This window comes from Oryzias latipes, chromosome 9 (assembly GCF_002234675.1).
Source record: "Oryzias latipes chromosome 9, ASM223467v1".
Classification (NCBI taxonomy): Eukaryota; Metazoa; Chordata; class Actinopteri; order Beloniformes; family Adrianichthyidae; genus Oryzias; species Oryzias latipes.
The window spans coordinates 12,567,378-12,589,587 of NC_019867.2; the positions used below are offsets into that span (position 1 = coordinate 12,567,378).

General features: G+C 38.3%; 2 protein-coding genes across 4 annotated transcripts in view; both read right to left on the minus strand.

Annotated features, from left to right (window-relative positions):
• Window positions 1–13: 13 nt before the first annotated feature.
• On the minus strand, window positions 14–6,522 carry LOC101175324. The gene is made up of 20 exons (XM_023958456.1): window positions 6,488–6,522; window positions 6,297–6,360; window positions 6,120–6,189; window positions 5,928–6,034; window positions 5,806–5,860; window positions 5,617–5,736; window positions 4,996–5,460; window positions 4,328–4,435; window positions 4,169–4,241; window positions 4,021–4,084; window positions 3,832–3,917; window positions 3,661–3,751; window positions 2,813–2,899; window positions 1,654–1,856; window positions 1,450–1,576; window positions 1,286–1,369; window positions 985–1,187; window positions 878–904; window positions 696–750; window positions 14–604 (listed from the first exon to the last, which is right to left on the minus strand). Exons 1-20 carry the CDS (start codon window positions 6,520–6,522, stop codon window positions 437–439), a joined length of 2,292 nt encoding a protein of 763 aa, XP_023814224.1. The 3' UTR covers window positions 14–436.
• Window positions 6,523–7,230: 708 nt separating this feature from the next.
• The window catches only part of LOC101175572 (oxysterol-binding protein 2), a 40,594-nt gene continuing 25,614 nt past the window's right edge, over window positions 7,231–22,210 (minus strand). For 2 of the 3 annotated variants that reach the window (XM_020705925.1, XM_020705926.2), the window contains exons 4-15: window positions 19,017–19,215; window positions 18,326–18,446; window positions 17,807–17,873; window positions 17,418–17,570; window positions 17,090–17,335; window positions 16,826–16,946; window positions 15,593–15,696; window positions 14,479–14,574; window positions 13,682–13,866; window positions 13,374–13,594; window positions 12,671–12,688; window positions 7,231–12,000 (exon numbers count right to left, since the gene is read on the minus strand). In XM_020705925.1, coding sequence (XP_020561584.1) covers window positions 11,858–12,000; window positions 12,671–12,688; window positions 13,374–13,594; window positions 13,682–13,866; window positions 14,479–14,574; window positions 15,593–15,696; window positions 16,826–16,946; window positions 17,090–17,335; window positions 17,418–17,570; window positions 17,807–17,873; window positions 18,326–18,446; window positions 19,017–19,215 — 1,674 coding nt within the window. In that variant the 3' untranslated portion in view covers window positions 7,231–11,857. The remainder of the gene's footprint in view (window positions 12,001–12,670; window positions 12,689–13,373; window positions 13,595–13,681; window positions 13,867–14,478; window positions 14,575–15,592; window positions 15,697–16,825; window positions 16,947–17,089; window positions 17,336–17,417; window positions 17,571–17,806; window positions 17,874–18,325; window positions 18,447–19,016; window positions 19,216–22,210) is intronic. The other variant, XM_011479142.2, reaches the window with a different exon arrangement.

Below are 22,210 nucleotides of genomic sequence, written 5' to 3' on the forward strand. Positions count from 1 at the left end.
AATCTGACAAAAATTGTCCTTCCATAGAGACATTTTCTTTATCTTAATGTTGAATTCGACCAACAACAGACCTCAGTAAAATGAATCAGATTATGCACTTTTGTTTTATGAAGCCATAAGTCACATGATGCTAGTCCTCACAGAACTGTTGTTTCATCACTCGTTCAGTTACCTAAAGGCTATAAAATGTTTAGTGTCAGCACAGATAAAAATGACCTCAATGACCCTATCATGTCTTCTGTCACCGTGACCTGCATGTTTAACGATGAATGAGTCATGTCCAGAGCAGAAAAACGCCAACTTCCTCAAATCTGGAGGACCTGAGATGACTGGATGAAGGTTTTTCACTCGAGGGAGTGCTGACAGAACATGGTTCCCGCCATGGCACTGGCACTGCGTGATGAGGTTGGGTAAATGCACACGGGGTCCTCACAGTTCACAAGATCTGGTTTCTGGAGAGGGTGAGCGCCGCGTGAGGTTTTCCACACGGAGCTGCTTCACTCTTCTCTGGAGGAAATGGAGCCAAGTCTGAAGGGAAGAAGATGGAGGAGGAGGAGGAGGAGGAGGAGTCCGGTGCGTGAAGGCTGGAAGTACAAACAGCCGTCTGAGGGTAAAACGCAGAAATCAGAAAAGGGTCTGTGTGAATATTCACAGAAGAAAAAAAAAGACTTTGTTAATGCTAAGTCAGCACTAACCTTTAGACCCAGTATGTCCTCATCAGAACCCACAACCTGAGTATTTGATGCTTTTCTGGAAAACATTCAAAGCTTTGTGAATAATTAATCTGAGTAAAGAGCATATGTGTTGAAATGCAAAGCTGCTGATCTACAAGCTACTTTACACCAATGAATTGTTTAGGATGTCAAAGACAGCTCACCTGTTCCTTTTCAGGCGGTTTTTGCACCTGAAGAACAGAAGAAACATTTTCAAAGCTTGAAAAAAAAAAAAGTCAGACATAGCAGAGGACTCAATGTGACACCTCACCTTTCCAGTTCATCTATCAAGGCCTCTTCAAACGTGGACGCCAGCCGAGTAGCAGTTTGTTCTTTCCACTGATCCATGTTCCTCTGGATGTGTCTGAGCTCCATGTCTTTGGCCTGCAGTTGTCTGTGGAGAGATGCCGCCTCTCCTTCCCACTCTTTGTCCATGCAGGTGCATTTCAGACTGCACAGCTCCTCCATGTGCTCCTGCACAGGTGGGTCAGTAAATAACTCCAAAAGCAGGTTGAGGATTGTACTTTTTCGGGTGTTTAGAAGCATAAACATGACTTTTTTTTTTTTATTACCTTAATGAGACGCTCCCTCAGAGAGGTCAAGGCTTGGTCTTTCATGGTCCACAGCTGCTGCCTTTGGATGCTCAGTTCTGTCTCCTAGAAAAATGCAAACAGACTTGCAGGTACACATTCACCTTTCACACACGATGAGTTATGCCGCAAAAACAAAATCACACCTTCTCTTTTTTCAGCGCCTCACAAACTTGTTTTTGTGACTCCAGCTCCTTCTGAAGACGACCAACAAAAAGCCTCAGCTGCTCTCCAAGCGTTCTCAGGTGTGTCAGAGCTTCAGTTACTGTAAGGCTGCACAAAGCAGAGACTTCTGTGTTAAACGTATGATAAATGTCAGAAATGTATGAACATCAGGGAGTGAGCTGCACCTCTGAGGTAGACCTCCTTGCTGTTTGACTCCACTTTGCTCTAAAAAGAGGTTCAGACGCTGGCATTCTGCTCCCAGCTGTCGCCCCAGCTCCTCTTTGCATCGCTTACGGTTCTCCAGTTCCTCTAGCAATGCTTGGAGCCTATCGCTCTCTTTTAGTGCCAATGGGGCGTCCTGGTCAAGATGCATCGCCGTCCTCTGACTCTGATGCAACCACACAGCGTCCTCTTTATATCAAACAACCTTACAAATCTGTAAATGTTTTTTTTGTCATTCACCCGTGTGATCATGTGATCAGAGCAAATTTCATCTCTCACAGATTTGCACATTATTTATTCTTGTTTGCTGAACTGAAGGTTTTGTCCTCCAGCTGCCGTTCTCTCTTTTGAAAGAAAGTTTTTCTCACACGTTCTACCCCCTAATTTCAGGTGACTCGGATTGAGCATAAAACAATTTAATCTAGAGCAGGGAAGGGTCTGCACCCTTTGCCATCAGTTTCTTGCTGATCAAAACCCAGCGAGAGCCGCCAAGTCCCACCTTTTAGAAAAAAGACACGTTATGCTTATATGTGCCCATCAAGCCTTTCCTTCATAAAATGTAGCTTTTGAACATTTATAATACTCGAATGTTATTTTTTTCTATAAATAAAATCTTTCATGTCCTTACTTTTGACAGAAGCACAAAAAAGTTCCTTTCAAAATAAAATACACCCTGTGTCAAATAAAAAACATTTCTTAAAAATGTAAGAAAGTCAAACATTTCTATCATGATCAGAATAACTAGCCGCTATTGTGCAGCATAGATCAGATATGTGGCTAACCTGACTAATTTAATATTTATTCAAATTGTTAGGATTTTTCTTTACAGCCATGGAGCCTCAGTGGAAGGACAAAGGAGCTGCATGAGGCTCCAGAGCCTCAGGTTGTAGACCCCTGATCTAGACAGTCATCATACCTTACAAAAGAATCTAACTGCAACAATTGTCCTCTGGTTCTCTGCTTCTTCCCTTCTCTTCTTTGAACTAGGGAAATGTTGCATGATGACACTCCACATTTTGTTTTATTTATCTATTTTCATACTGTAAAACTACAAGTGTGAAAAGTTTGACTAAAACTGAAACATTGTCAAAAATATGAGATTTAAAAGAACTCAACTCTTACCATCGACAGCCCTCCCTGATCTGTGAGCTCTTTGTTCTGCTGCCTGGTCAGGGGCTGTGGCTCCCTCTTCAGTTCATCTTTTTTGACCTGAAACGCCCCAAACGGCTTCTGTGAATTTTACAGTTGCAGACTTTTCTGAGCCAGAATTTCATCCTGAGTTATACTTCTAGACTTTTCAAGTTTGAACTGTAAAAGTTTCTATGTTGTAGGAATTTGAGCAAAAACAGAAAAACTGCTGATATCATTATTGGAACAAAGACAAAAAAGTGAAACATTCAAATCAAGCAATGGACATATTTTCAAAGAGGAGGTTGGTGAATAGTAATTATGACTAAAAGGGAATAAATTGATAAAAAATTAGACTTACAATTAGAAAGCAAGAAAAAAATTCGCTCTGAATAGATGTGTTCTTCCACTCAACAATCAAATGAAAATTACTGTAAGTGTTACAGAAAAAAATGCACTGACTTATTAACGCTTATATGACCTAACAGTAGCAGTTTGTTCATGCATTTAAAAAAAATACAAGAAAAAAAAATACATTTTGAAAGACTCCAAATGTGAAAAAACAATTTCAAGTTCTAAATGAAAATTTCTGCAGTCAGGAACTGAGACCTATGGATACAATTTAATGCATAATAAAACCATAAAATGTAAAAAGAAAAATCTTTGAGACAGAACAAAAAGTAAAAGTCGGATGGATCAGCATAGCTATTAAAAAAAACTCTTCTGTGATTTCATGCCATCTTTTAAAGTCCAAATGGATAGATTTTTATGAAGCGGAGGTAGTATCTGCATTCAATATTTCTATAGATTTCTAACAGAAAATGGAAACTTTGTTTTAATACCTTGATAATACAGGATCCATTTTTCCACGTCTGTTTACAGCAATGCAGGCCAGTTGAGTCACTCTGCTTTTGCAACTCCTGTATTTCGCATCTGTGACAACAAAAATACAGATGTATCCTTCTAATGTACACAGACCCTTCTGCAGTGATCAGCAAGGGCTACTTTTGTACCTAACAGACTGTTCCTCCAAAAAACTCTCCAGAGTTCTCTTCTCCTTGTGCATGCATGGAGTCTCTGCTGTCATTTGCTCGGCATGCTTTAACAGAAAGCAGGAAGTGTGAGTAGAAGAGGGACTTTTAAAGTAAGCTGACCTATATATTCCACAGAAAATACTCAACAAAGAATAAAGAAAGTCTCACTGAGCAGGGGGTCCCTCTGCAGATGTCTCCATCGCTCATTTGATCAGGAAATGAGCTCACATGTCTGATGTGGAGAAAAGATGCAGAGTTTTTTCAAATAAAATAATGAGAAATATCCGGAAATGTTTTAAATTGTTTTTCCATTTACCCCCAAGATTCTCTCCTTCCAGAGAGAACTGCAGAACTTCTGTTTTGGATACGATGATGGAAACAAGTTCTCTCTTAGAAAATAAAGACAAACATAAATACATATGTTGGAAATTTACACCGTCAATTATCATTTTAATAAATAAATGTCTTCCTTTACCTAAAGCAGAGTTAGGTTCACTTCTCGTCGGCGTGGACGTTTCAGTGTTCCACTGATTGTTACTTTGATCATCCAGGTTTGGGACGGACTTGATGACAGAGCAGCGTCCTTGTAGACGAGAAGGCTCATCTTAGTAATGAATGATCTCATAAATGTTTATGAACTCCTCTTAATAACTTCAACAGTCAACAAAACTTATTTGGTGGCATCGTGCTGTTGAGTTCCAATGTAGATATTCAACACAGAAAATAACATTTTTCCATTCATTCACAGCTTTTTACTGCAGATTTTAAACTGACCACCAGTTAATATGATTCCTGACTTGATTATTTAAAAAAGCTGTGTATTTATAGTTTTGTTCACATAAAATGATCTAAAAACGCCAAATCAGCAACATGTTTGTAGAATAAAAACAATGTTTGTGGTTTGGACTAAAGTACCTACTGTAACTATTTTACCTCTCCAAACCCTTTTCACATATTTTGTGGGAAAATCTTTTCTAGAGGTTTTATATTATAAGGCCCCACGCTCGAGAATCGGAATATTTTAAGACTAAGTATTTTGAAGATAAAAAGGAGAAGGCCGACAAAGAGGGTTACAGGTGGATTTTCTGTCTCTTGATTCTCTTAAGTATGCTTGACAGCCCTTTCATATCAGATTGTACGTACCAGTGTCACCATCTCCAGGGTTGTGTGCACTTCTGCTGTCTTTTTCATCGCTGACTTGCGTTATGTCTGCTACACAGGCCTCATAAGCACATGACTTTCTCAGACCAAGTTGGCTTGGGCGGTAGTAGAGCGCTGTTCCTGCTTCATTCAGTGAATTTACAAGTTCCTCAGCATCACAGATTTGATTTCTCTTAACCTTTTTGTTGCTTCCTCGTTGCTGACCCCCGTCAGGCAGAGTCAGATCCACCATTTCTTCCTTGAATCGACTGACAAAGTCCTCAGTGCAGATACTCGCTGAAGGAGGGCCTGTGTCTCCTTGCCCACAGACGTCTCCAAGCAGCCTCTCCAGCCTCCAGATGGTTTTTTCCCTATGACACTCATTCTCCTCTTTGTCATTCCTTTTTCTACTCAGAGTATTTTGGGTCTCCACGTGGGAATCAGGACCCTCCCAGAAGCCATATTTACCTCCAACAGGATGTGAAATGTAGCATAAATACTCACTTTTTGACTAACATTTTATATGAGCTATGTCTACTAATGCTCGGATGATCAAACGTAATTTACTAGTCAAAGGAAAATGTGAAACTTCTAAGTAGAATTTGGAAGTAATGTAGATGTTACCAGGCTTTTCCTCCATCACTGAAGAATGCATCAAGTTAAAACAAGACATGGGAGTTTCACTTGATGCTGGATACCCCAGGTCCATGTTTTTGCTCAAAGACTTACTCCTCCTCAGATTAACTTAAAAAAAACACACAATGTGACTTTAAATATTCTCTAATGTTTCTACATGATGCACTTACAACTTACCTTCACTGTTCCAATACTGTTTACTGGAAACTGCATCTTTCTTTGGATGCTGAATCTTAAAAAAAGAAAAAATTGAAATGAAGCATTAATTTAAAACAAAGGTTTTCATCATCATCAGAAACCTGGAGTTTGTCAAGCTGTTCATCAACTGCATTTAGGAGAAGGTCGCAGATATCCACTTTAAAAAGCTGAGGATCCAGACTGAAGTTCCAGCTGTTTTCACTGAGATCTGTGCAAAACATAAGAGGTTATCGAAACACAGAAAAGATCTGCAAATGACACACAAACCATGAGACTCAAATAACACTACTGACCAGGAAAAAGAAGCTTGCTGGTGAATTCTTTGTGTTCTTTGTGTTGTGGTTCACTTGGACTTTCCATCTCCTGTACATGGAAACAAGCAAACATTCACCGTGGAGATGACGTCATGTAGCCTGAACCTGTGGTTGAGGCTGAATGTGCAGCCATTATGTAAGGAAGAGAACTGTTACTCCGTTGTCTAGGAAACCAACTCCGTTTGACTCACAAAACCGTCTTCTCTCCTTTCTTTTTCTTCTGAAAAGGAAAACTAAAGATCAGAAGCAGAAAGTTTTAAGGTTTCTTCGAAAAATGAAGAATGTTCTTCTTAAATGTTTGACCCCTACTGTCTCTCCAGAAATAAGAGGGAAAAAACACATTAGACCTGGTTTTTGTCTTTAACGTTGGGAGGTGGGTCATCTAGACCCCACTAGACAGTGCGCTGAACCTTTTCTCTTCAATGATTTGTGATCTTCACTGGTTTCCATGGATTACATGAAATCATCTCCACTTTTTTCACCGTTGTCATGGTAGGGAGAACACGTCAATGGTCATCTTGACCCCATAGGATAGCACAAGGGTTAGAGAGAGTTCACAAAATTACAGCTAAAATCTTGAATTTGAACACAGCAGCATTGAGTTTGTTGAGGTAAAGTTTTTCGTCAAAAATGCAGTTAGTCTTAAAGAAAAACCCATTAAAACTTCATATATTTCACAAACTAACATGTAAAACTTACTAAACGGGTAACAGTCAAGGTTTACTTACTTTTGGGGCACAAAGTAGCTTCAGTCTCTTCTGCAGCAGTACAAACGGTTGCCATGGAATCTTTCAAAAGCTTGAAAACTTTCACCTAGTGATGCGTTCAGGGCCAGTCCGAACAAAGAAACACCATCAGATCAGTATTTACGTCCCAAGCCTTTTTTGCAACAATTACAGCCTAAAACCATTTATTATAACCAAAGACAAAAAAAATTTTGAATGATTAAAAGTTAGAATAAGTGAAGCAAGTACCTTAGAATTTAAAGATGAAAACTACAAAGAAGCTATCTTAAGATTCAAAAGAGTTGCAACAAAGGTTTGTGATTCTCAAATCTTTTCCATTTACAAACACACACAAACACATCCAGTGCAGACAAAGACAACTTTATTTTCTTCTTTTTATTATTGTTGACTTGTTTAAAGACAATTTATAAGGAGTGAAAATAAAGGGAAAATTACACAATAAAAAAGAAAAAAAATAGAAACACTTCAATTAAATTTGTAGTTTGACCTGAACACACCTGTGGAAAGTAAGAATGAAGGCAGGTCAGTCGCTTTCATCTGTTCCAGGCCACTGTTTTAACTGTTACTGATACCTTTCATCACTATACAGATCATGATCACCACCACCGTTTTATCACAAAGTCACAGGTCATAAGAAGTAGGGCTTAGATTAGAGGCAAAAAAAACAATCATCCACATCTTTATCGGTCTCTTTCAGTAATAAAACTGAGAGCAGCATGGAGTAAAGAGGAAACGTGTGCCACACATAAACCATTATGCACACCAACAGCAAAAAATGGCACTCATGATAAAAAAATAAGAAAAGAAAAAAGAAGAGATTTAAAAACATCAAAACGTAAAGCTAAATGTTTACCCTCCTTTTTCACTTTGGTTGTTTTTCTCTCCTCATGTTCTGTGGCAGGCAAGGGCTCAGTTTGAAGTAACAGCAGCTGTAAACAGGTCATGGTATGTAGAAATATGCTAATTCAAAAGCAGTGCTTTAGTAAAATGTCTATCTTAGTTAAAATATAGTATATCATGTTTTCTTAAATATAAATTCATCTCTAACACAATATATTAAACTCTGAAGTGCATCTAAAATACAAAAACAACAGATTAAACGTTGAATTTCCTCACAGCACACCTGTAACCTGTGTTCCTTCAGATGTCAGGACTCGACAACAGAGCAGACGTAATTGAGCAATGAGAACTTGAAAGATGGCATAGGAGAAACTGTTGCTGCAGAAGTGTCCGAGGGTGCAAAGGACACCATCGACATGAGGAAAATGTGCACACAAAGCTCTATCCATGGGTGGAAATGTATGAGGTTCCATTTGTGATATTTTTGGCACAAATGGAACCTCATAGAAATGGGAGTGTCTGAGTCGAGAGGAGGAACAAACAAGTGAAATTAAAGGGAAGGAATAATTCAACATTTTAGCTAATTTTTTTCTGATTTATACCACAAATGGTTATTTATGAGGGTAATTTTAAAAATGTCTCTAAAAATGAACATCTGTGGTGTTTTTTTTTAAAAAGTTTCTTCATTCATGAAGAAAAACTTTATTTTTTGAGACAACACGCACGATTGCTGGTTCTGATATGGAGAGTTTGTGGTTAGTGATAAGTGATTTACTTACACAGGTATTAAAAAAACCTTTACATTTTTTTTTTGAGCTTGCCGTGTTAAGATGAATGCAGCTTTTTCAAATGTGAGAAAAATGAGTGAAAGCAGAAAAACCACGAGATGGACTTTAAGCTAAATATATCTGACTGCTGTTTGATAATGAACAGAAACTAAAATTGATAATTTCAAATAATTTTAACGGGGCCAAATTGTCCTGTAAGCTTCGAAATAATCTATTATTAACTTTATTTCAATAATGGACCAACATATGAGAGGAAATTTTGATGAAATCCTCCATACAGAGACTACAATTGGGCTATTGTAGAGGAAAACATCTTTTAAATTAATAAAGATAACCATAAACGTATACAGAGAGTCTCGCTTAAGTAGTCAATTTTAACTAAGCTGCTTTTCTTGCTTCTCTCTGTTGCAGAATAAAAATAAAATCAAACTCTGTTGAAATATTTCTTTTAGACAAGATTACATTGTTTTTTTTTTTACTTTTTTTGAAGCAAAAAACAAAACAAAAAATGGTGTTAAATTTTTTGAACATTTAATCTAAACACATTCAAGAAATATAATTTGATCAAAAACAAAAAAGTAATCAGTCATCAATCAGTTAACCATCAGATCACAGATCAAACTTAAAATCACTTTCAGCATCAATCATAGACACATTCAGCTTCTGAAAGCAACTTGAGAGCATTTTCACATCATCATGCGCATCAGAAGACACCACCTTTGTTTTTAGTGAGTGAGCATCAATCAATAAAAATTACTTTTTGTGGGTTGAAGAGAATTTTTGGCGAAATCACAGGTGCAGCAGGGTTAACGTCCAAGATCACAGAAACAAATCAAACGTTTAATGACAGCAAGCTTCAGTCTTTCTGTACAGATAACTTCTGACTTAGATTAGTATAATTATTTCTTAATATACAATATTGTTTTATCACAAAATATTCACACAAATAGACTAGATGGCTGGTACCTCCAGCCACGATTTCTACATTCCCAACAATAATTACAAAAAAAAAATACTAACTGGTTCTGAAAACTCTGTAATGTATTCTCGTAGTGCACAGGTAAGGGGATGTGTTCCCTTATTCAGTCAGTTGAAGGCAAAAAAGACTCGTGGTACCTCTGTAGGCTGATCCCAGATCAGCATCCTTGTGAATGGTGGGTCTGGAGCAGCCGAGCCTGTGGCTACAGCTGCAGCTGCAGCTGCCCGGCTGCCTGCTGGAAAGCCTCAGGAACCAGCCCTGTCAGCATCTACAACCTCCCATTAGCTGAATCCACCCAAGGGCTTTGTTGTTTGTTTTTTATCCAGAAAGACAATTTAAATACTAGAAATGCAGATCTTAGATAGTGCTAGATGATACTGTTCACTCACTGAGACGGATCAGTCAAACTGTGTCAGAGCACAAAAGAACAAGGTATGGTTTAAGCACAGATGGAGCTGGTTTTCTACATGTTAGTGATTTTTACTAAGTACTGGTTAACTGAGCTGAAAAATGCTGCCTCTTGTTTTTGATGGGTGGTTATGTTAGTGCTTGAATGCTGCACATTCCCTGGAAGTTCAGGACTACTACTGTGTATTTATAAAATTACAAATGGAGAAATATCTCAAGTATGTTTAGTGCATTAAACTCACAGAAGTTTCAAGGCATCAGATATTTCAAACACAATTACAGAAGAGAGTCCGGATATTGAACTAATATTCCCAAAGAGAGGTTTCTCATGTTTTGGAAGTGGGATTGTGTGAAAGTTTTCACAATTACTCGATCTCTCAGCTGCTGCAATAATTAAAATATTGAGGACCAACTATGAAGGATAAACTTCTAGTCAGAGTAAATGGATGCCACAGAAGAATATCACTTTTTTTTTAGAAGTTTTCTCAAACGTTACTGTCCTTTTTTGAATTTATTAAACATCCTAGCTGTCGTTGAATGGCAGTTTAGACAATTATGGAGTTAAACACCAGAGATGTACAAAAGTCACTTTTTGCAAGTCCAAGTCAAAGGAGAATTTTAGTGTCACAATTTTTCTTTATGCTACTTGAACACAACCAGCAGAAACACGGAATGGCACATTTGGTGTTTCTGCAGAACCAAACAAAAGAAATCAAAGAAAAGGCTTTCTTCGTTAGACAGCAAAGTCTGAAGTTAGAATAAAGAGAAACCAATAGAAACAACTCACAAACTCCAAAATTCAGGTCCTTCAATTCTATTTTTAAGTCCGTTAAGACTCCAGTCCTACTCAGGTTGAGTGAAGTCTAAGTCACCATTGCTGTTGTGTATAGAGTGCAGGACCATTTTTTTAACGTGGTACATAAACTATAGCATTTGTCTGAGTCAAATGTCTTCATATTTGGGTTTTTATGTGGTAGTTTTAGGTAGAAAACAAGTATTATTTTTGAGTTGCTGCTCTCTTTCCAATCAGAAATCTTCCCTGTTTATCCAGAGGAGTTGATTTTCACAGCAGGTAAGACTGAATTTTCGTTAATAGGGGGTCCAACTACACCAAAATATAACGTTTTTGACTAGTGCATACCTGAAAATCATTTGTATTAGCTGTGGAGATTTCAAGTAATCACAGTTCAGGCAGGTCAGACTGGTTTCCCTAGACTGCACATTTCAAATAAAGACCTGTATTATTGTCAGCGTCCTTCATTATTATATACATGCTCATATTTTTTAAATTCTTTTTGACAGAATTGATCTTTTTTTTTTAAACTCTTTTCTTCTCTGCAATGTAAATGATATCTAATTTTGTGATATTTACACACATAACGCCTCTTCTATTAGGCACATTTTAAGCAGCCAAAAAGGGAAAGATTAGGTTTGATTGTATCAATTTGAACAAAGCTCATTCATCATTTTTAATTGCGCTAAATAAAATACAAGGAGCTTTTCTGGAAAGCACAGAATTACTGACCTTTGCATCAAGGCTTTGTGTTTTTAAGTGCCTCTTTATGATTTTGTCAATCTAATCATGTGTTTTTCAATATGGAATTCCATCAAGAAGTTAAACTTTGTTTGGTAAACTCACTAAAGTGCTTAGTGGGCATTGTTTGCAGATTCCAGGAACATTCAGGTACCTTCATCTGTGGCATTCCTTCATCTTCTCATATATCTTTAAAGCATCAAAGAGGACTTCCCACCCTGTCTGTCCTCATAATAGAATCAAAAGAATGAGATTGTACATTTGGAGGTACAGAGTGATCAGAGAATGTAGGAAATCCGCACATTCTCTTTCTCAGGAAGGTCCATGTGGTGCTCATAAGCCAGCTACGCCCCACTGCCTGAGGACCAAAGGCTGAGCGGTTCCCCGTCCCGTAGAGGGGGATTTGAGATGAGTTCCTCCAGTTAAAAGATGTCAGGACAGATATTCCAGTCCTGACTTTCCTTTGTCTCCCAGTATCCTCCCTTATACACGAAGCTCGTCTCTCCGGTGAGCGAGTCCCGCCTCTGGTGGAACCACAGTGGTTGGTATCCTTCATATTCTCTACCTGCAGAAGAAGCACAGGTGTTACCTGATAACCGCCATGTTACCATGTTGTTGTAGAGGAAATTCAAGCAATTCAAAGAGCAATTACAATGTCCAGGTAAAGAAATGTATTCATGAATAGCAACCAACTGCTGTGCGCTGCATTTGGTATAGCTTCAAATATGAGACAAGCTGCAAGAGGTTTAACTGAATGGTGTCGATGGGAACAAAAGCAGAACTAGATGAGCAAAAAGAAACTTTATGATTATAGGTTTTGGCTTTTCTGAAGTAAAATGCCTCTTTCTTAAAAAGTTCTGTTTTAGTAATAGTGTTATGTTGACCATTTAATGTTCCCTTAAAGTTTATGTGAATTAATTAAAACTTTGAAAGCACTTGTAAAAACTACTATTTCAGATCAAAGTGAAGGGCTTGAGTGCAGAAATAGCTCATTCATTTACTATTGACGCTTCTCACTAATGTGTCTGAGGCCGTTTCTGAATGAAAATATCACATGTGAGCAGGAAAAAGCGTTCCCGCCTTGTTGTTGTTTGGAGAAGTTAACATGAGAGGAGCATCATGCAGATCCCAAACAGTGACAGAGCACACAAACCACAAGAGGATGTTTTGTGTGTGTGTGTGTATGTTTAAGTGTGCGATGCACAACAGAGGGGTCCAGGGCAACCCTCACTCACCAGAGTCATACTCACACTCTGACCATCAACAGAGGGAGGAAGAGAAAGACACATTATGGGTACATTGAACAGAATCTTGGAAAATCACACAGAGAAACACTACCAGGATGAAAAGCTGCAGGTGATACATGATTCATTTCAAATCTGCTTTGTTTTGAGTCAGCCTCCAAATATCTTCCTTATCATAGATCCCCCTTCAACTCTAATGCTTTTATGGTTAGAAATTATGTACAAAGACGGCAGTAATCATTATGTCATCTGCCATGTTTTGGGCATTTGTGTTATTGCTTTTTTAATTCAAAATTCATCATGACATTTGGAGAGGGAATTATATTTCTTCCTTCTTTAAAGTGTCAAACTTTATTTTAACCCATTTCTTTCTGCACAATTTAATTTTTTAAAAAAATATTTTTGGCATATTTTGTCACGTGTGTTTGAAGTTTTACATTTATCCATTCAATTATAAAAAGATCACAGTATTTTAAAATGTTATTAGAAAAACGGTTAAAAGAGGAGCAGCACATTAACATTTATCCCCTATTGATCACTATTTCAAGTTTTTTTCTTTTTTTGGTCAGATCTCATAGTGTCACATTACTTAAACATTATCTACTTTTTATTTTAAACTATTAATCATTTATAGCCCAGTGTTTTTAGCATTGTAACACTGTTAATGCTACACCTCTAACTCTTGATTGCTCACCTTCATCCAAAGCCTCGGAGGCCTCTGCTTCCCGCCTCCTCCTCACAGCTCTTTGTTTCTCTTCTAGCCTCTGCTTTTCAGCGTTTGCTTCATCCCATCTTCCGTCCTCCATCAGCCTCTGGTCAGGTCTCAGCCGGCTGTCGGTCACTGCAACTCCTTCTTCTGGCTCATTCAGGGTCAGAGCCAGAGATGAGAAGTAGTACATGTTTTCCGCATTTTCTCTAGCGAAACACAAGGAAATAGGAAGGATTTGGTATTTTTTACTTTTACTAAGTTCCCGTCATCTGAAGTTGAGGGAGCGGCCTTACGGTAGAGGGTATTTCTTCCACAGCAATTTTGGGGACAGAGTTTGATAGACAGTCTTTTGCTTTCCTTCTGATCCGCTGCCCCCTCGACTGCTTTGAAGGATTTTGGCGCTTTCCATTTTGTCATCCCACGTGCCGGAGAGGATGTAATGCGCCTGGCCTGAACTGTCTGCCACAACCCCCGTCACCTGGAAAGAGAAAAGTTCTTATTCCCAAAATAAGAAAATATTGTGTTATATGTAGGCTCTTACAAAATTGTTCCTCACTAGCTTTAGCTATAGCATAAAATATAGTATAAATAATCCAAATAACACCAAAAGCTGCCAGCAGAACTTGGAGTTCTTAGTTCTTAAAAATGTATTTCCTGTTATTTAAACTGGTTCTTTGGCTAAAACTGAGTGCTTAAGAAAAATTAAAAATATGGTTTCTTCATGAAAACCTTGAAAAAGGGTTGCTTTAACCCCATTCTCAAACTCTGCTAATCTTTAGGGTTTTTGGATTATCCACCCACAAAGGGGTTAACATCAATTCACTTTTAAACTTTTAAAAATGGAATTCGACTCTGGATGTGCTTTTTTCACGTGTGATCTTCTGTGATGACAGTTGGTTTTTTTCCCAGCAGCTGGGTTTGATCCAACAGACGGTACTAATCTGCTCCATCTGAGAAGAGCAGCTTGTTGTTTTCCATACCCTCCTGGTCGTTTCCAGCAGGAGGCAGCATTGTGCAAATTACATTCACATGTCCCACGTTGTTATATCAACATTAAGCAATAGCTAAGCAGGGAAAAGAAAGTATTTACCTTTCGAGGAACATCCCTGGAGAAGTAGCTGTAAGGAGAGAACTTGAGCTGGCAGGCCTCCTTGGTCCTGTGATTTACAATCTCAATGTCTCCTGACTGCACAAATACAAACATGTCAGAAACATGTCATTTCCTTTTCACTGTGTTTTAAAAAGCTGTGAAAACTATTGTATTAAACTGCACTTTGTTAAAATACAGGAGGTGTGATTCATCATGCACACATCCAGAACAGCTTAGTAATGCTGCTGCTGCTTAGGGCTGTTTGGTCCCTACACCATTAGAGCAATAATCCTTATTTAGAATACGCCATTGATTTGGACCCTTGAGCTCAAGTATCATAGCAGAATGTGGGTGTTGATGGAAAGAACATGATTGAAACAGAACCAGAGGATGTGAACTTCTACAGGCGGGGTGTCAGGGCTGACCTAGAAAAGATTTATCCTCCTGGAGGAGCTGAAATGGATAAACTGAGCAAGACTGCTTGAGCTGCCATTATGAACAAGAGTATTTTAAATAAAAATCTGTATTATTTTGACTATCCTGTTTTGTTTGTGTTCTTATTTTCTGCATATTTTGACTGAGATTTAAATGTTGAACTGATGAAGGAAAATTGAAGGAACAAAATATATGGATTTACTGGAATTTTGGGGATATTTGTGACTTTTTTTACACTCAGAATTAACAAATTCCCTTCTTAAATCTTTGCCTTTAGTCATATGCTATCAGAAGGTAGCCTAATGTCACAAACAAGAGTGGAAACAAGGGAAATGAGAAAACATAAGAGAAAATAGGAAAGTAATCAGACATTCCTGCAGACATGCACACACTGTGCTTTCCCCCTCTGTAACAAGAAAATTGCACAGAAAAAAGAGGCTTTTGTTTTATGGGGTTATTAGAGATGAAAGGCTAAGATAAATCCCCAGAGATCCAGGAGCTCCATGGTCATAGGCTGTGTAGCTTCTGTCTAAATCCTTTCTTCACGCCCTCTGCTCTTCTCATCTGTACTACACATTTCTGCAACATGGAATGAGCCACTGACTTATAGGTTATAGTGAAAGGTCGAGGGAGGGACGGCCAGTTTGTAAATGTGAAGAAGAAGCTCTCATAAACCGACCTGATCAATCCATAACTTTCCTACAATGATGTTGTGCACAGTGGAGGTGACCTTCCTCCACACATAGTGGTTCCCACTGGAGTGAAACTGCAGGTGGATGGTACCTGAGGACACATGGAAACAAGATATCATCAAGGATGAAATTAACAGTCACATCTGCTTAGTTATGATTCTGCAGCTGCTGACGCAAACATGATGGTTATTGATTAGCTTTTGCCAATTAAACATGTCATCCATGCTCTGTGAACAGCCATGTTGGCTACTTGCAAAGTGGTCTACTCACATAAACAAATATAAATCAGGAGTCTTTTCTATTACAAGGCCCCTCTTAGGAGCCACATCTGGGAGCAAGAGGAATCCTACTAATACATTCCTTGACTAGTGTAATAACTAGTTTACTAACTAATTTATTTTAGGCAGAAGCAGTGGGTCTTTACCCTCAAAGGGCAACATGATGATACCTTTACATCTTATAGATTTATGTATGTCACTAAAGTGGTACTAAAACCATCCTGATCAGTGGCCTGCTATTCGAGGGTCTTCGTTTCTTGTTCTGAGTCCCAGTCTGTGCTTCTATTTACACAAACGTCATTTAGATCAGATATGTATATAATAGCCTGTAAATACCTTAAGCCATAGTCACAACTGCCCCTTATGGGTGGATAAAGGCTGTCAGTGAGCAAAAACGGCCTGCATAAAATTTTAAGATCGGAGAGCGCTTGGTGAGCAAAAATGTTTTTTTCTATGGGCATGCTGTGGGTGACACCTCATGGTTAACATTTAAGCACGTAAGGCTAAGTAAGAGTGAAGTAGGTGAGATGCAGGCACATTGTGGGGATTTTTCGTTTTTCAACCCACCTGAACCCTACACACTATGTAAGGGGCTCATTAGTGTGATAGATCTATGAAAGTTTTTACTTGACCTTTAGAACAAAATGATCTCAGTTAAAGCTGACAGGAGAGCTTTACTTTACAAGCTCTAAAAAAGAAGTCATGAAGAAGTCAGCTATAAATGACTATTGTGATTGTGGAAAATAAGATCAAACAAAAGACTCGATTGAGACACTATTAATATGGAAAGGTGAGTCTGTCTTTTTAAGTTGTGAGTATATTAAGACTGATCTTTTAAATTCTCTGGCAGTGAAAGAACATTATTCCAAAATTCTACAATTTAAATCATACCCTAATGTATAGCTACTCTGATGACTCCACAGATGAAGAAGAGTTTCTCACCCAGAGGCATAATGGAGAGGTATTTCCCCCGAAACTTGCTGGCTATAGTGATTTCCTGCCACAAGGTCCAGCCTCTTTGGGAAATCACATGATGAGCAGCTGCAGGGGGGTGATGGCTCACCTGAGGTTAAAACAAACGCAAAAACATGCATTAGGAGTATTATTTAGTTTGGACCAACACCATCTGACCTTTATTTGGGAGTCAAGTACTCGCGAGCACTTTGGGGGAAGTGAAAACACATTTTCCCTGCAGCTGAGCCATACCTGCTCACACAGTGACCGGTAGCCAAACTCCTCCAGGCGATCGAGCTCATAGGTCTCACCCAGAAGGGGGTTGAAGGGCTTGGCAGTCCGATGGACAGTGGTGGAGTAGGAGGAGACAGAAAAGGCAGCGACCAGGCACATCTGCTCCAAAGAAGACTCACAGCGGGCTGCCTTGTCTAAGAGTTCATGATACTCCAAGTCCTCAGTGAGACGTTGCAGCATCGACAAAGGCTCGTTAAAGTTTACCTGCAGGCCAACAACATCTATGCTCAGAAAATGTAAGACAGATATCCATGTTGTGCTGTGAGCAAACAGCATATAGACCTACAGGCATTGGGATTTTGGAGAGCTCCTTGCCAATGCAGTTCTTCATGATGCTCCACAAGTTCAAGGAGTAATTGGGCTTGTCTGGGACACGAGTTCGTCTCTCTCTGCGGGGTTGCAGCTCCTTTCCTGATACATCATTGCAGCTTGGAGACATCTAGTATAAAGAATATGGTGATGAAAACCAAAAAATGAAGAAATAGATGTTTGTGAGCATTGGGCTGCTGATAAAAAGGTGACATCTTTCACTTTTATCTAATTTTCATGGATAAAATGAACTGTTACATCTTTGGAAATCAAAAATGGAAAAAAAGAAAACCTAAAGTTTTATTTTTGTAAAGTTTTGTAAAAGGACTTTGGTTCTGTAACTCCTACTTGTTAGAAGGCACTCACATTGTCGTCCTGGTTCCACTCATAGGCTTGTCCTCCACTCGCGCCACTCAAGTTACTCTGAGATCGCCTGGGAGAGACACAATTTATGCAATCAGCTTGGAACATACAATGTCAAAAACTTCATCTGGCTCTGCTTATTGACATAAATCACAGTGCAAAGAAGAAATAACACTGCTGGGTGCTGGAGCTGAACGCCATTTAACAGCTGCAGTCCCTCTTAGTGTTGTGGATGAGGGAAAAACTAATCAATTATTGCAGCATTGCAACTACGCACAGGAAAAGCGAATAACGCTGGTCAGCTGGAAGGAATGAAGTTCTCTAAGGGGAAAGAGAGTTTAGGAATGTATGCCAATTTACCTTTGAAATATTTCTTTTTTCCAAAAACTGTCACAGATCAAGCACTTCAGCAACTATTGGATCAATTTATGCTTTATGCTTCCGTATTTACCTATCAATCATTATCAAGCACAAATTCAAAAGAAGTTCCGTGGACCTGGTGTTTCTGCCCGTCAGACTGACCTGTGCTGGCTGCTCTCACTGGCAGTCACTGTGATGAATGCAGGGGAATCCTCCATGGCATCAAAGTACTCCGTATCCTCATCTTCATCACTCGCCTCTTCTTTGTTTGACCTTTCACCTCCTTTAATGGAGAAAGTCAAACACATCCGGCAAAACTGGAGAAACCTTTTTATAGAACTGCCTTCATATTTCACAGAATTCAGAGAAGCAGAGCCCATAATCATGTACCCGTGGGATTAATCGAGCAATAATCAGCTTAGTAAAGTTGGCAGTGTTCCTGCTTGTTAACTGGCCCGATTGACGCAAGTTCATGTGTGTGTGTTGCTCAAGTTTTGATATACAAACATGATAACGTGTAGTGATCCAACAAGGAGGGGGAACTATCTTTTACCTAAAAGCTTCAAATACCAGTTTGCAACACACCCCTGCAAGTGGAAAACCACTCAACATTCTGTTTGGCATTTAACAAAATATTTAAATAAATACATGATTAGGCATCCTTTAAATCATAAAAGCCTGAAATCAGTTGAACACATTAAATGTCAAATTGACTGTTATTTCTTTTTTAAAGGACAAAACAGAGAACAAAATCAAAAAATGTATGTCTGTAAGGGACCCTGCTGAGTTAGGTAACACAGAATGTTTAGTCAGTCAAGATAGTAGAGGTCTAAAAATGTTTAAGCAGGCTCACCCTTGTTTGTGGTGGGGGCACTGGGTGAGCTTGAAGCAAGCGTGGGTGCTTCCCTCCACGCCCGCTCCAGGCTGTTATGTTGTTTGGCAAGCTGCTCAATGGTTTCCTCTAAGTGGGTACGCTGCTCTCTCTCATACTGGAGTGCACGCTGCCATCTCCTGCTGTGAGTCTCAGCTAGGTCCAAGAAGTCTCGACATGCCTTTGGAAACACACATGTTCAACCAGAAGATGAGCAATGAAAGCTTTATTCTAAGCAAAGATGAACTAATACACTCAATTATTGTTGTAATAAAAAAAATCTCCATTGAGCTTTGTAAAATAAAATAATTAATAAAAAGAATATTATAACATTTAAAATTTGTCAGACTTCTTTAAAGAATTAAGGTTAGTACACATGACTGCAGACGGAGATCCTATTGAAACAATCCTTAAGACTTGAATAGCATGTGTGCATTTAACACACAGTAGTGTGTGTCGGGTCTCAACAAACTGCACACAATGAAAATCTCACCTCATGCGGGTCAAAAGAGGGCGTTGTTGCTTTTCTAATTAGATTTTTGCTGCTCAGACTAAAAGGTTACTTCAGATCAGATGTAGATCGCATGTCAGCACTTTTTCTGCACCACATTGTGAGTCTGACAAAGTTTCGCTCATTGTTCGCACAAATGGCACTGAACTTTAATAACCCGTCTCAGCTGACTTCTCCTCTCCTTTAGGTTCTTATGATAGACTCTGCAATCTTACTGGGAAGGAAACAGGAGTTTGTGAATGACAAAAAAACTAAAACACAGAATCGGATGAGATGCCTCAAAGCAATTTGGTACCAGAGTTGGGGATCTATAAAAAATGTTTAGTTTATAAAACCTGTTGCTAATGTCAGAAAAATAATACATAAATGGGATGATTAGCAGAATGAAAAACAATAATGCTTTTAGCGATTTCATTTTCATTTTTTTTTAACAAATTACTATCAATAAAAAACAGCTTAATAGACCAAATACATGTTTCGGGTTTTGGTACTTTGTGCTACAGCTCATACCTTTTAAAAAATGTTTATCTACATATAGAAAAATATTTTATGACATCCAACTTTTAAATGTTATTTTATCATTTAGCTTAATCCTATCAACTAACATGTTACCAGCCAACTAACTAAATAAAATAAAAAAATGTTTCAGAATGAATTTCTTGTAATGTTGGAGCACAAAGGTAATCAATTTTGTAAAACTGTGCAGTTGCAACATTTGGTTATTTGTTAAATCAAAAAAGCCACATTCTTGTTCAGTGAAATATTTAGTTTTAAAGCTGCAATATTACAAATAATGATGTATTTTAAAACCTTTACCATTTATGACAGACGTAAAGAGACATGTTTCTTACCAGGCAGGAAACCATCCACCACCAGCAGTTTTTTCAGAGTCTCTTTAAAACCAATGTCCAAGACTCCTTTAAAGTCACAAGTTTGTGTGACGTTGTGAGCCACTTCCTCACAACCAGCAGTGATATGAAACCCAGAAAACCCATGTAGAATACGTATATATGTGAGTAAGTTCCACTTTTTTTAGTGCTGACTTTCCAAGACTGCACGTGTCAGGAAGACCATGAACATAAAGCTTACACAGCAAGTGAAAAGGTGATGGGAAACTTAAGTTATTGATGAAAAATAAACGTATTTAGCATAGAATTGATTTTTCTTTCAAGTGTTTAAACCGTATTTGCCTAAAATGGAGGCTTTGTAAATGTATGCCAGCTGCAAATAGAAAACCTGCCACCTGAGAAGTCAGATGAGCAGTGAATGGCTCAGAGTAAAAGACCTGGAGAAAGCAGCCATGTCTTCTCTTTAACCGCACGCTTCTTACACATCAAAAACATGTTATCCAGCAAAAAAGAAGCAACACAGGGTTCTTATTGCAATAGACCACTGAAGTCCTCTACAAAAGGATTTAATCAAAACCCGATTGTTACTGGTTGGGTTTAAGTTTTGTTTTTTCACATGAACATGTACTTGGTGTGTCAAAATTTCGCAGACATAGCCTACCACTGTAATTTAATTTTCAACACAGCAGAGGATTATTGCTGGATCAGCTTATAGTGACAACAGAGCAGTCTGTAAGTCAAGAGATCCACAGGGACTGCTTCCTCTTATGAAACTTTGACTCAAACGTGTAACTAACCTGCAGCAAGTCGCCAGTGGGGGACATGGCTGGCCACACACTGAGGTTTATAACATACATCTCATGTATATGAACACGGTTGACCGTTGTGTTACACTTTTATTCTAATCTTTTGATCAAAGCAGGAATTTCCCAGAGTTTTGTCAGAAAATTATCATTTTAATGAATCAATTCATAATGATTAAAGAAAATATCAAGTTCAAACCTTTGTCCTTGATTTCAAATCTGTTTAACTACATGGCTTGTGAGATTTGTTCTAGACTCTTTGAATCTGTAGCTACCTGTGAGTGCACTTTGGAAAACGTTTCACCAACTAATAAACACAATAAAATCACAACAGTAGCTGAATGTCCAAGGCAAAAATCTCTTTCAAAAACATACAAAACTATTTTGAAAAACATAACAAAAAGTTTTTTTTAGAGATTTGGTAAAAGCTCTGCTATCTTCGTGTCTGCAATGTACTAGAGATAGATTACAAGCTTTGCCTTAATAAATCAAAAGTGCATTCATTAATTAAAGCACAAGAACAGAAATAAAAAAGGAAAACAGCTGTTTCAAACACATTAGTGATAAAACAGCACATGGCTCTCATTTGTGCTTCAAGTAGACAAGAGTTGAGTGCAGTATTTATTAGTATTTATGTCTATACACTAATGTATGCATTGAAGGAAAATGCCAAAGATGTTATTTTAGCCATATTTATTCAAAAATCCTTCTAAATAACTTTACTGTAAGTATCCATTGGTTAAAAGAAATATTCCAGATGTAGAAAGAATTAGCCTAATATTAATTACAGCTAAAGCTATCTCCCAATACACAGAAAGAGCAACTAACCTTTAATGATTGTCTTGTTTCAGTCAAAGCTGTCTGTCCTAATGTAGTCCAAAAGGGCCCAGCATATCCTGACAGCCTAAAGGGCTGAGGGTCTTAGAGGAGGGGGGAACAGCAGCTATTTTTGTCACCCCCACCCAAGATCATATTCAGTATCACTTCTTCAGAACCTCAACACGACTGAACTCT

What these genes read in the sequence shown, in the direction of transcription:
- LOC101175324 (XM_023958456.1), bottom strand. Translation starts at nt 6,522, where the DNA reads ATGACCCACCTCCCAACGTTAAAGACAAAAACCAG. An exon ending in AACAGCTTGACAAACTCCAG is followed by an intron (nt 5,861 to 5,927) that starts GTTTCTGATGAT and finishes TCTTTTTTTAAG; the next exon opens with ATTCAGCATCCAAAGAAAGA. An exon ending in TGAGGGAGCGTCTCATTAAG is followed by an intron (nt 1,188 to 1,285) that starts GTAATAAAAAAA and finishes CCACCTGTGCAG; the next exon opens with GAGCACATGGAGGAGCTGTG.